This window comes from Capricornis sumatraensis, chromosome 1 (genome assembly GCF_032405125.1).
Source record: "Capricornis sumatraensis isolate serow.1 chromosome 1, serow.2, whole genome shotgun sequence".
In the NCBI taxonomy this organism is placed as follows: Eukaryota; Metazoa; Chordata; class Mammalia; order Artiodactyla; family Bovidae; genus Capricornis; species Capricornis sumatraensis.
Window position 1 is genome coordinate 91,496,293 of NC_091069.1, and position 13,798 is coordinate 91,510,090.

Consider the following 13,798-nt stretch of genomic DNA (forward strand, 5'->3'; position numbering starts at 1 on the left):
GAGCTGATAAAGAGCCTAAAAATTATAAACTATGTTTTAAAATATCACTAAAGTAATACATAGAAAGCATACCAATGAGCCAAAACCTAGGGTCCAAAAATGCTCATTTCGGACTTCCAAAACTCCATCCAAGGTAGATACCTAATCAAAAACACAGAAATAGAGTTTGTGTATTTGACATATCCAACACAACTCAGTCAAATTATGGACTTGCTCCACACCTAGGGATGACATGATCAGACCCTGCCTGAAGACACTCATTAGTCAAGTGCCAGACCATTCACTCAAGATATCATTTCTTCTTGTTCCATACTGAGCCAGGGTCTGGTTTTTTTTTTCCCCCCAGTTTCTTATCTGCACCAGTCTCTTTAGAATTAGGTCTTTACTTCCCTCACCCACATCTTGTTCCAACAGTGTGTAGTTCTTTTTATCTTATTAGTATAGTATATGTTTATATCCAGTACTTGAGGTATCAGAATTTTTGTCTTCTCAATGATTTCTTCCTCTGGATTCTCTTTCAACACATTTCTGTACAACACAGGATATCATCTGGATTTGAGCCAAAAGGAAATTCCAAGGACAGTGTATAGCCCATTGGTACAGTGGCATAGACCTAGTAGCTGAGACAAGTGGTCAGCTACACTGATCAAAGTGGCCTCTGTGATAGTGACAATCAATAGTCTTAATTACTCTCAACATTCAAATAATTTGATTATCTTATTCCTTAATTAGTTAACAGGTGGAATTTTAAAACAATACAAAATCAAAACCTACTATGTGGTGAAGCAATCACCATGTCAAAGTGCCTCTGACTTAATTAAAATCCTAAGTTTGAATATGCTTGTGTGTGTGCGTGCTCAGTCTTGTCCAACTCTTTGCAACCCCATGGACTACTGCCTCCTCTGTCAATGGAATTTCCCCAGCAAGAATGGAGTGGGTTGCCATTTCCTCCTCCAGAGGAGCTTCCCGACCCAGGGATCAAACCTGCATCTCCTGTGTCTCCTGCATTGGCAGTTGGATTCTTTACCACTGGGTCACCTGGGAAGCCCAGGTTTGAGTACAGAATCATATAATTCACAGCTCTTTATAACAAATAGTGTGGTCTTTAGACAATTACCGTCTACATTTATTTCAAGTGAATTTGGCTTCCAGACTGAGCAAGTGGTCAAATTTTTCTATTTTTGTCACTATGTTACAAAAACTTCCCTAAAATTCTAGAAAGAGCCTGAAATTATTTGTACCCACTCTTTGTATTCTCTAATCCTAAATTAAAATGATTTTATTATTCCATCTTACCTCTCTGATAAGTTTGTCCAACTGACCGATAACATGGGGTGGTGTTGTCTAGGGGAAAAAAAATAAAATAGAACATGAATCTAGAGAGAGAAAAAATTCTGCAACAGTGGTCCTGACAGTAAAAAAAAAAAACAACATGCATTTTATAGCAGCCTTGGCTTTGTTTCACATGTGCCTTCACATGGTTTAAGAAAGAGAGGTTTCAACTGACTCACTCATAAAGCAACATCAGGAATCCACCCACACTTATTTCTTATCTTGCAAAGAAGCTGCTATTTCTGTAACCAAATAAGCCTTAAAGAACCAACAAATCAACAAAAAAATCTTTAAGAAAGTAAAATTTTGTATAAGACACAGCACTAGTAAACTAATACCTTACTGTTATTGTTGCTTCTGGAGAGGGAGATACAACCCATATGTTTTAGAAAAGACGTGTGGGAGAGACATAATGAGAAGCAGTGCTTATATATTCATCTAGTCCTGGGAAACCATCTTTCTAGTCAGGTGCTGTCTACAGGTGTTCCTATTGTTTCAATAAGGAGTAATTTCTCGTTTTTAAGTTTGAAATTTAGAAGTCTCACTAATTCAAGGATAGGAAATAAGAAAACAATCATAACTGGATTATATTAATAGCCAAAATACATTTGTTAGGGGAAAATAAGTATCTAAAGAGATTTTAACTAATATTGTTTTTACTTGAAATATTATTAGAGGCAAAGTTTCTCATTTACGTTTTTGTCTTATATGTAAATATATGAAGACTCATTTGTGCCTATTTTGTACACCAACATAATTTCATCTGGTTCTTACTATACAAATTTCAGAGGTTATTGTTTGGCTTCACTTCCAATAGGACCCTCCAGTAGCTAAAAATTTCATAATCTGGCAGAACACGTTTATTTTTATAACCTGGTAAAAGAACATAGCTAATTTTAAGCATGCATACTGAAAGATGACCATTACCTGGAGTAATACTTTCCCACTGTACACGCTCATGGGATACATAGTGCCAAACGTCATCAGAGCAATGGCAATGGCTGATGCAGTGTCTACAGCAAAATAATTACTAAAAAGAAAAAACAATTCTAAATCTTAAATGTTAAATTAAGATTAAATGTTTAAATGTTAAATTTAAATCCTTCACTAGGCTTCTTACAATTTAATCCACCAAACTTTAATTATCTCAAGCAACAGGACTATTTTACCACAGCTGGCTACTACTGCCATGAGAGCATCTCAAAGGAAAAAAGAAAGTTTTTAGAATCCTTTCTTGCCAAAGTTTAAGGGAAAATAACTAATAATTATGTTAATTTGTGTGAAGAGAGATGATGAAGAAAAAAAATTTCCCCACAATGTACTTTTAATCTACTTGTCAACTGTAATTATGTCATATATATGTATTTGCTGCAACAAATAAAAACCTTTAACTAGTAATTTCTGATAAAGACCAATGGAATTCATCTGTGATTCTATCAACTTGCTGTAAACATAAACTTTCCAATAATTAGTATTAAAAAATTTCAAATTCCCCAGGAATTTCATAAGATGAGATTTTTAAGAATTTGTTACAGTAAACACTGTGACTGAAGTACAATTGCTCATCAGTAGTTCACAGCTCTATTAACAACAGAGACCAAAAATGCCAAAGGTTACAAACTAATCATGTACTCTTTTTCACTTTTTCCTATAAGCTGGGAATAGAAACACAAGTAAAGACACAGTTCCTGCCTTTGAAATGACAGGAAACACCCATGTGAAAAATACAAGAAATGACTTTGAGCACAAAGGAGAAGTCCTACAGAGTATCACGGCTGCACAAAGGAGTGAGTAGTGAGCCTACAGGGGTAGGATAATCCAGAAAGGCTAAATAAAAAAGGTGACTTCTGAGCTGAGCCTTCAAAGATGGCCAAGATGATGGGGGCAAGATACTGTAGACAGTGAAAGCAGCATGTGCAAGGGCATGAAAATCCTACTGCAGTGAAGAAGCTATGAACAGGTACGTATAGGCAGATGGATGGCTAGTAAGGTTGACAGAGGCTTCACCATACTAACAACTTTTAATTTTGTTAAGTATACAAAGGAGAGGATTTTGAAACAGGAAAATATTATGTCTAGATTTGCAACTTTTAATAATCACTTCAGTAGCAAAATAGCAGGTAACTAAAGATGTGTGACGGAGAAGGCAATGGCATCCCGCTCCAGTACTCTTGCTGGAGTACCGGAAAATCCCATGGATGGAGGAGCCTGGTGGGCTGCTGTCTATGGGGTCGTACAGAGTCGGACACGACTGAAGTGACTTAGCAGCAGCAGCAGTAAAAGTGGAAAGCAGGGCTTCCCTGGTGGCTCAGGGGTAAAGAATCTGCCTGCCATCACAGGAGACATGTGTTTGATCCCTGATTCAGGAAGATCCCACATGCCACAGAACTAAGACCATGCACCACAACTACTGAAGCCTGTGCACCCTAGAGCCCGTGTTCCATAACAAGAGATGCGAATGCAGTGAGCAGCCTGAGCACCACAACTAGCCCCCACTCACCACAACCAGAGAAAAGCCTATGAAGCAATAAAGACCCAGTGCAGCCACACATAAATAAAATTAAAACGAACAACAAAAAAAGTAGAATGCAAAGAATAGATGGTAGTAGCATTCACTCTCACAGGAAATACAAAAAAAAAAGCAGTTTAGCAGATGGGGAAAACAGGTTCAGTCAAGGTGGACACGAACAGAAGATAGGCTCTGAGATATAGAGATCTGGGCTAGAAATAAAGTGAAGGAATCACTCAAAGGTAGAAAATACAAACAATGGTATGTGATGTCCTAGGAGAGTAGGCAAAAGGGTAGGGAGTCAAAGAATAATGTCATAACATTAAACTTAAGCTTGCTAAAGACTATTTCTTAATAGGCTTGCTTTTAAAAAAAATTGGTTCACATCTACTCCTCTTTCCTCATTCAGCAACAGCAGCTGTGGCTTCACTTTCACTTTTCACTTTCATGCACTGGAGAAGGAAATGGCAACCCACTCCAGTGTTCTTGGCTGGAGAATCCCAGGGACGGCGGAGCCTGGTGGGCTGCCGTCTATGGGGTCGCACAGAGTCGGACACGACTGAAGCGACTTAGCAGCAGCAGCAGCTGTGATTTATGTGTCTCTTACTCTCCTCTTCTGTTTCACTCATCTGGCCAGCAGAAGGGAATTTAAATAGTTTTTCCATCTGCATTACAGATTGTAGTCAAGATTTCTTATTGAATCCAACCCCCTTAATTTTTTCAGATGAAGACACTTGAGGACAAGACTTGACCAAAGTTGCACAGGTCATAAACATGCTATAAACTTAATCTGCATGCATCCTAATGCCCTTAAAAATCAGGCCCCAGGAATGGAAATCCACTTGAGAGCAATAAAAAATACTTACTTAATTTCAATTAGCATATACGTAATACAAAGAGCAAATGCTCCAGCAAGATCAATCAAAACAAATGGATTCATTCGGGGAAGGAAGATACTGCTAAGTCCTGGAATAATTCCACACAAGCTATGAAAAAACAAACAAAAAGAGTACTCATTAGCAAAACTTATGTAATAATAATGAAAACTATATAAAAGATGACTTGTATTTTAGTATCATAAATTGTTTAACAAGGAGGATTTGAGAACAAATCTCTCACTTGTAAAGTTCTTTTTTGTATCATCAATTAAAAAATAAGAAAAAGTGAAGGGAAAAGAAGAATCTGATCTGTGAGATTCATATAGTAACCTCAGCAATGAATAATGCTAAGTTCCCATAATAGATATGTTTCCTGTGCATTCCTTTAACAATATGTATTTTATGAAACCCCAAACATCTTACCTTCTACTAAGATCTGCAACATGCTCTTGAAGCCAACTTGTACTAGCAGCTTTAAAAAGAAAATACTTAAATTATTAAAATTACCAGAAATAATTATTAGATTACCAGAAATACTTGATTCTTAAATTTAAAAAATAAATTTCATGATTACTATGTAACACTACAAAGGGATACATTATACCTATAACTTTTTTCTTTTTTATGCCTTTAGGATACTAAATGAAAAGTAGTTTCAACTACAGCACATAGCTGACCTGATGGAATCAATGAACTTACATGTGTCATCGTTACTATTAATTTGACGTTTTCAAGGCTTATTATACTGCAAAGCAAAGCTTCCTAACCAGTGTGTTGAGAATGAGTTGCAGGTCCACCAATTACTAATTCTCTTAGCTTTCAGAGAGGCCAGGTATCTGGCTACATGCAGGTGGCAGTCAGTGACTGACCCTGGACATGTAGCCTCCAGGTGCAAGCATACTCTTACGCTTACCCCAGGGTGCTACAGAAATTCTCATTTATGTGCACCATGATGTAGAAAAGATTGGCAAGCCATATAAAAAGTGGCCTAGAACAGCAGTTAAAGCAGACTCTGATGCCAGAATATTTGGCTTCAACCTCAACCCTCCCCTTGACTGAGGCCTGAGGCAAGTGACTTAATCTCTCAGTGCCTCACTGTAAAGTGGGGAGAATAAAATGATCTACCTTATACGGTTATAGGAAGAATTAAATGGGTTCTGTGTAGAGTACTGAGCACAGTGCCTGGCAGAAAGTGCTTTAATATTATTTTTCACTCAAATTTCAACTCATGTTGTAAATCTTGATATTTCTGCGAATTTTCATTTCCAGCTAATATAAATACAAACTAGATGATTTTTCTGGAAATAAACTTGGCAATATATATCAAACACTTAAAAAACATACTGTATCTTTAACTCATTTATAATTTTTTCTCTGAGAAGATTAGAAATGCATATAAGAAATCTGATAGAAAAAAGGTGGTTACAGTTAAAAGCTGAATATGTACAATAGACTAATTTTTTAAAATATTCATGACAAAATGTTATCCAAGCATTCAAAAATTATTTTTCAAAGATTATTTAATAACAGGCAATATTCAAGATGTAAAGTTAAGTGAAAAAAGCCAAACATAAAATTTTTAACTGATAAAATTCTAAGTATGTAAAAAAATATACATATGTGCACAGAAAAAAAAAAGGAACAAAACAGAAATGTTAACAGATGTTATCTCTGGCTCATGAGATTACCAGTACTATTTCCTTCTTGTATTTTTTGCTCTTCAAGGAAACACAGTTTGTAAATCTTTGTACCTTCTTAAAATTTCAAGAATGGGTGTAACAGTATTTTAATAAAGTTTTTTCAAAATAATTCTGATGATCATAAATATCATTATTTAATCTTCTAGTTTATGCAGTAATTCTTAAACTCTAATTCATACAAATACAACTCATACTTCATGACACTTAGGAAGTTGTTTAAGCTTGAATGGGTATTTCAGAAAGCTTTCTTCCCCTGGTTATCTTGGTATTCAAGTCAGTGAGACTTAAAAAGACCTTCCCCTATTTTTTCTTCAAAGTGTAGGTGTGTGTACACAGCCCGCTTTTGTTTTTACCTCAGTGTAAAGTGAGGTAAAACTCCTCCAGCCATCCAACAGTGGTTAACCTGGTTTTGGGGAGTAGGATTCCAAAACACTGAAATTAGTGAAAAATGTCAATAATTTAGACCACTAAAATGAAAAATTCTATCTGAATTTTTAAAGACTTGAAAGGAAAAGAATGTATCAAAAGGACCAAAATCTGGCTACTTTCAAATATATGCCCACCCATCATTGCCCCAGAGAGTTCCTGGGAATGAAGTTAATTAACAAAATATAATTATTTGCAATGAGCACATCAACTAGTCTATGTACGCTGAGGCTTCTAAAATGCGTTCTTAGGTAGTTTATACATTTAAAATTTCATTCATGTTATCTGGTAAATGTCATTTTTTATCTCATGTAATTTAATATGTCAGTTCTGCTTGTTTTTAAGGAATATGTTATTTTAAAGCTTATAAAGTTAGATTCTTTTTCTTAATTTTCTGCTTCATAATTTTCTGAAGATTTTAGAACTTTAGGGGGAGGTAGTCCTTTCTTTTCCTCAGGATACACTGTCTCGTTGATTTATGAATCAATGAAACAAACAAAAAGACTTGTTGCTTTGAAAAATTAATTGGATTTTTATTAATGGTAAACAAAAACATACCTTCAGAAACATAAGCAAAAGGTTTATTCCGAATTGAAAGCATTGTGAACAGGTTGAAGGAAAGAGCCACAAAAGTACCAACTAATAATCTTCCCCTAAAAAGAATAACACTGTTATTTTTTTCTTGGTAATATTAATATGTAATTTCAGCATGTAGCGAGACTAGGAGATGAAGGAGCAGAGTGGTCTGCTTCAATATATACAGTCAGAATTTGAACTCTGTTTCTAGCTCCATGACCCATGTTCTGCATGTGGTTGCTCTATCTTACATGGGATCCCCACCCCTCCAAAAAAGACCCTTAGCATTAACAGCGTCTTCTTACAGGTAATTGCTGTTATAAATCTTCAGAAATGCTACAGGTATTTGGTTTATAGTCTGCTGGCTAAGTCAAACTGTCCTGAATGAAACTGATCAGAATAGATCCACACAGTTAACAACTATGTTACAGCTAATAACATTTCCATCTCTTCTAGAGATGCTACTAAAAAATTTGGGGATCCAAATTATAGAAGACAAGACAAGGCTGGTTTAGCATGTTCACCTGGGTTTGGAAATGCTGAGGGACCTGACATCACAGTAGAGAGGCCGTTCTGTTCAGTATAAAAACGTAGGGGCTTGGGAACAGTTAAGGGTGAAAAGAAGGCATCTTGGGATTTGGGGATTTTGCTTGTGAAATATATATTACCACACTCTGAACTCTAGTATGGGCCAAAGTAATCACTGTTTCATAATATACCAATTAATCACTGGGAATCAAACTTAATAGTATATTATATGGCAAAAGTAGAATCTTACGTGTGTATCTCGGGCTGCTCCAAAAAGCGTTCTGCACTAAAAGAAAGAAATAATGTTAATGTATTAAAGAATTAAGTTAAAAAACTTTATTAAATACATAATTAATCTAATAAATTCACAAAACTTTTAAATATGACCTGTTGATTACTAGTAGTGATGAGACAAACAGACCCACAAATTATCCTCAAGGTGCAATGTCCAATCTTTGTCTAACAAACCTGCTCTTGGGTTTATACTAAGCATTAAAACATGTCTGACTGAATCCCTTCCTTTTATTCCCATCACTTATGACTGGATTTAGTAGTATCAAAGGTAATAAAAGAAGGGTATAAAGGGGGAGAAAAGTCTGAAACATGAAGAAATTATACTATCAAATCTCCAGCATTGCTCATATTAATTTGTATACCCTTTTAAACCAGAATGTCTCACTGGATTCTTTCATATTTCCAAAGGTAGCATAGGTAGAATCTGCAGTGACAGAAACATCATATACAAATGTACCTTTCTTTTAAAATAAAGAGAGCTCCCAACTGTGCCAAGACTGTGGAGGCAAACACAGCCAGGACTTCTAATCTTTCAAATCTGAAATTGGAAAATCAATTAAATTAGCATAATTTTTTCAATTTACAAACTAGCATCTCTATAACACATTCACTCACTCACTACAAGTGTAACTACTATAAGCCAAACACTGTTTAAAAAAGTCTAGTTTCTAGAATGATAATAAACAGTGAATATCTAAGATTTTAGAAAGAGTACCTACTTATACAACATATATTCTCTATGGCTTTTATTCTCTAGAAATGTTCATTATCATAATAACAGCTAACACTTAATTGACCCATTTTATGTTAGACACCAGTCAAAGTACTTAACACATTACCTCACCTAAATCCTTATGAGGGTTATTCTATCCCTTTTTAAAAAAATAAATAAGTAAGAGATAAGGAACCTGAAGCCCAAGAGGAAGAGTAACTGTTTAGAGTCCTATAGCTGGCAAGTGGAGAGGTCAGACTGACAAACTCAGACACCCTGGCTCTAGTGTCCATGACTTTAACCACTACTACAGAGAAGAGAGCGAAAAAGTTGGCTCAACACTCAGAAAACTAAGGTCATGATGGCATCCGGTCCGATCACTTCATGGCAAATAGATGGGGAAACAAGGGAAACAGTGGCTGACTTTATTTTGGGGGGCTCCAAAATCACTGCAGATGGTGACTGCAGCCATGAAATTAAAAGATGCTTACTCCTTGGAAGGAAAATTATGACCAACCTAGATAACATATTCAAATACTTTGTCAACAAAGGTCCGTCTAGTCAAGGCTATGGTTTTTCCAGTGGTCATGTATGGATGTGAGAGTTGGACTATAAAGAAAGCTGAGCGCCGAAGAACTGATGCTTTTGAACTGTGATGTTGAAGACTCTTGAGAGTCCCTTGGACTGCAAGGAGATCCAACCAGTCCATTCTGAAGGAGATCAGTCCTGGGTGTTCACTGGAAGGACTGATGTTGAAGCTGAAACTCCAATACTTTGGCCACCTGATGTGAAAAGCTGACTCATTTGAAAAGACCCTGATGCTGGGAAAGATTGAGGGGAGGAGGAGAACGGGATGACAGAGAATGAGATGGCTGGATGGCATCACCGACTCGATGGACATGGGTTTGGGTGGACTCTGGGAGTTGGTGATGGACAGGGAGGCCTGGCGTGCTGCGGTTCATGGGGTCACAAAGAGTCGGACACGACTGAGTGACTGAACTGAACTGATACTGACTGTCATATCTACATATAATTGCAGTTGATTGAATATGTCTTATTATCCCTGGAGGTCTTATTTATCTTGGTTTTTGCCACTATACAGAGTTTAATGGCATTCAACACTTGTAGTATGTACATATACTAAAATTTCTCAAGGAAATAATTATGTTCAGAAAAGATAATAAATAATTAAGGATGCTCATCACATTACTTTTTTCTCCTCAAATCAGCTGGTTTAATTCCAGGAGGTACAAAATTCAGGAAATAATAAAATAATTAAGGACATACATCACATTGCTATTGGTAACGGAAAAATGTTGGAATCAACAAAAGACCATTATGTATTACTAAAAATATAACAAATGTATTTACTGACATGAAAGGAAGTAAATGAAGAAAAGTGGGTTATAGAAGGGTATGAAAAAAACAGTATGTAAATGCAGCAACATTATCTGCAGATATTGATAAGTTGATACTAAAGTGCATATGGGAATGCAAAAGGTGAAGGAAAGTAAAGGGCTAAAGAACAAAGTAGGAAGATTTCCATTACAGTGTTCCACTACAAGATTTCAAACTACAGTAATTAACACAGTACAGAACTGATGCAAAGACAGACAAATACACCTTGAAGAGAAAGGAGAATCCAGAAACAGACCAACACATACACAGTTACTTGATTAATGAAAAAGTAGCACATAAAAGCAATAAAAAAGAAGAAACTTGATTCAATTAATGTTTTATCAAATTGAATAGCTATATAGAAACCAATGTGCCTTGACCTCTACTTCAAACCATATACAAAAACCAAATTCTAGTTTGATTGTTAAGCCTATATGTAAAAGGTCAAATTGTAAAACTTCTAATGACAGGGCAGAGTATCTTATGATCCTGGGCCAAGATTTCTTGACAAGTACACAGAAAGTACTAACTGTAAAGGAAAAGACTGATAAACTGAATTTTATCATTGAAATTAAAAACTTTCCATGCATCAGAAGATAGCTTTAAGAGAATGAAAGAACTCCTATGGATCAATAAGAAAAAATAAGCAACCCAATATAAAAATGGATAAAACACTTTAACAAGGATTTCAGAAAAGAGGTAATCTGAATGGCTAACAAACATAAGAAAAAGTGTTCAAATACTCATAAAGAAAATAACTTAAACCTACAATGAGATACCACTGCACTTCCTAGAATGGCTTCTAAAAAAAGGCAATGCCAACAGTTGGTAAGGACGTGAAGCAACTAGAACCCAGATATACTGCCAGTGGAAATGTATACTGCCAGTAGAAATGCAAAACCACTCTGGAAAACTGCTTGGTATTATCCTGTCTTCTAATGACAAATATATGCAAGTTCTATGACAGTAATTTCACTCAAAGACATATGCCCAACATAAATGAGCATACATGTATACCAAAAGAAAAGTACAAAATGACCATATGTAGTTTTATTCATAATAACAAAAAGCTAAAAATTACCTAAATTTCTTTCAATAGTTGAACATATAAACGTATGTTGGCATATTGGAATATTAGAGCAAAGAACAAGAATGAATTACTGCTATATGATGATACATATTACAATCCCATTTATATGATTTGAAAACTGGCAACAATAATCTGCAATGACAGCAATCGGAATACTGGTTACTTTTGTTGGCGTTTGACTCTGACTCAACCTTAAGTCATTAATGGAGGCTTTGGGGGAACTCATAATGGTTTATATAATGATCCAGATAGTAGTTATACAAGTATATTTATCTGTTAAAATTCATCAAACTGTACAAGGATATAAGAAAGGAATAAGATAACAGTCCATGCTACCAAGAAATCTATATTTTAAAGGGGGAGACAAAAAAATAACTGATAAGTTCTATACAGAGAATTACAGTAGTCTGATGTGTAATGTTAGTCGCTCAGTCGTGTCCAACTGTTTGCAGCCCCATGGACTGGGTTGCAGCCTGCCAGGCTCCTCTGTCCATGGAATTCTCCAGGCAAGAAGACTGGGAGTGGGTTGCCATTCCCTTTGCTAGGGGATCTTCCCAACCTAGGGACTGAACCTGGGTGTCCTGCATTGCAGGCAGAATCTTTACTGTCTGAGCCACCAGGGAAGTCCAGGCTGATGTGACAAGAGACTAACTGGGTGATCTATTTTAGAATTCATTTTAGATTGGGCCCAGTCACTTAATGATACTAGCACTTGGTAATATTAAGAGTGGAATAACAAAACTGGGCTTATCTTGCAAGAATCAGGTGAAGAGCATCTCAAGGAGAGAGAACAGTCTGTATAAAGATCCTAAAGCAAGAATAAGTTATATTCAAATTATAGACACAAAGACAGAGTGCATGACAGTGGTGACTTGAAAACAAGTAGGCTGGGTGTAAGTCATACAAAGCCTTTATAAACAAGGGAAAGGAGTCAGGATTTTATTCTCAGTGTGATAGGAAACAACTGGATGGTTTTAAGGAGTAGAATGATAGCATGACTTAGGCTTAAAGAAACAAACACTGGTTGCTACACAGAGAATGGACTACAAGCGACAGTAAAAGCTAAGTATGCGGACTAGTTAGGACTAGGACGCAGGATGTTGATGAAGGCAAGAAACGAAGGTAGCTTGGTTAGGATGGTAGTACCGGAGACAGAAAGGGGGGTGGAGGCAGATTCTGGATGTGTTTGTAAGTTATCCTGACATAACCTCCTGATGGATAAATGTGGGTGATGAGAGAATAATCGAGGATTTTGCCTGAGCAACTAAGTGGCTGTGTATTTACTAAGATGGGAAAAACTACAGAGGAACAGATTTGGGGGAAAGAAAACAAAACAGGAAATTTAGCTTGAATTTAAGACATCAATTATGCATCCATGTGAAGCTGGCATGAAGGGAACACTGACATGAGATAAATCTCAGTGCTGCAGAACTGAATTTTGGAATTATCAGATATAGATGATACTTCAAGCCATGTGACTGACTGTAATTATATTTAATTGCTTTCTCATTTTCTATTCTCTAAGCAATGAGACCAAAATGGGAGCTGTCATGTCTTTATTAAACCTTGTATCCTGGCCACAGGAGCTGAACTAAGAAGACTAACATCTATACCAAGGCGGAAAAACCAACAGCTCCTTCTCATGATTTTCGGAACTAGAGCTGGGGAAGAGTCCTTTCCTCTCTAGGAGGAAGGTGAGAAGGTTCCAAGTTTTGCTAGAAGTTATCATTCCAGAAGAGTGGAGAAAAATGGTCTGAGAAACCGAACCTGACATGCAGAGAAAAGGAGGCCACTGAGGTAAGAGAAAGACAATGTCCTGAGTGTCCCTGTGCCAGCTTACCTCAGTCCTCCCGCACTTTGAAAAAGTACATTATCATTTTCCCGCCAAATTAGTTTGAGTTGGATTTCTGTCACCACCAAAAGCCTGACTCCAGAGTTGAGATTTCCATATACAGATATCTATTCTCTACAAATGGTTATCATAGTAACAGTCCAACTCTATCAAATTTCAGTGACACATAAATATTTTCATTTTGCATAAAATTTCATGTTCACTCTGTCCTATTACTTAAGTAAATAAAACCAGATTTTGTTCGAAAGAATATAATCCTGATGAATAGTATGGAAAAGAAAGTTTAGTTTGGTTCAAGAAGTTTCTCCACCAAGGTTAAATTTTTCTTTCTAGTTCTTTCCTTGAATCTGAAAGGAATTCATGTCTTTTCCTAATATAATAAAAAAATCGGGGACTTCCCTGGCAGTTCAGTGGGTAAGACTCCACACCCCCAATAGAGGTGCCCTGAGTTCGATCCCTGGTCAGGAAACTAGATTCCACATACTGCAACTAAGACTTGGCAC

The 13,798-nt window shown here is 36.3% G+C and overlaps 1 protein-coding gene across 1 annotated transcript in view; it reads right to left on the reverse strand.

Moving 5' to 3' along the window:
* SLC30A6 (solute carrier family 30 member 6) overlaps nt 1–13,798 on the reverse strand; it is a 41,753-nt gene that overhangs the window by 15,425 nt on the left and 12,530 nt on the right. Inside the window, exons 6-13 of the mRNA XM_068973127.1 lie at nt 8,701–8,781; nt 8,200–8,235; nt 7,404–7,498; nt 5,143–5,191; nt 4,708–4,827; nt 2,260–2,362; nt 1,297–1,344; nt 73–141 (exon numbers count right to left, since the gene is read on the reverse strand). Of these exons, the coding sequence (XP_068829228.1) occupies nt 73–141; nt 1,297–1,344; nt 2,260–2,362; nt 4,708–4,827; nt 5,143–5,191; nt 7,404–7,498; nt 8,200–8,235; nt 8,701–8,781 (601 nt within the window). The remainder of the gene's footprint in view (nt 1–72; nt 142–1,296; nt 1,345–2,259; nt 2,363–4,707; nt 4,828–5,142; nt 5,192–7,403; nt 7,499–8,199; nt 8,236–8,700; nt 8,782–13,798) is intronic.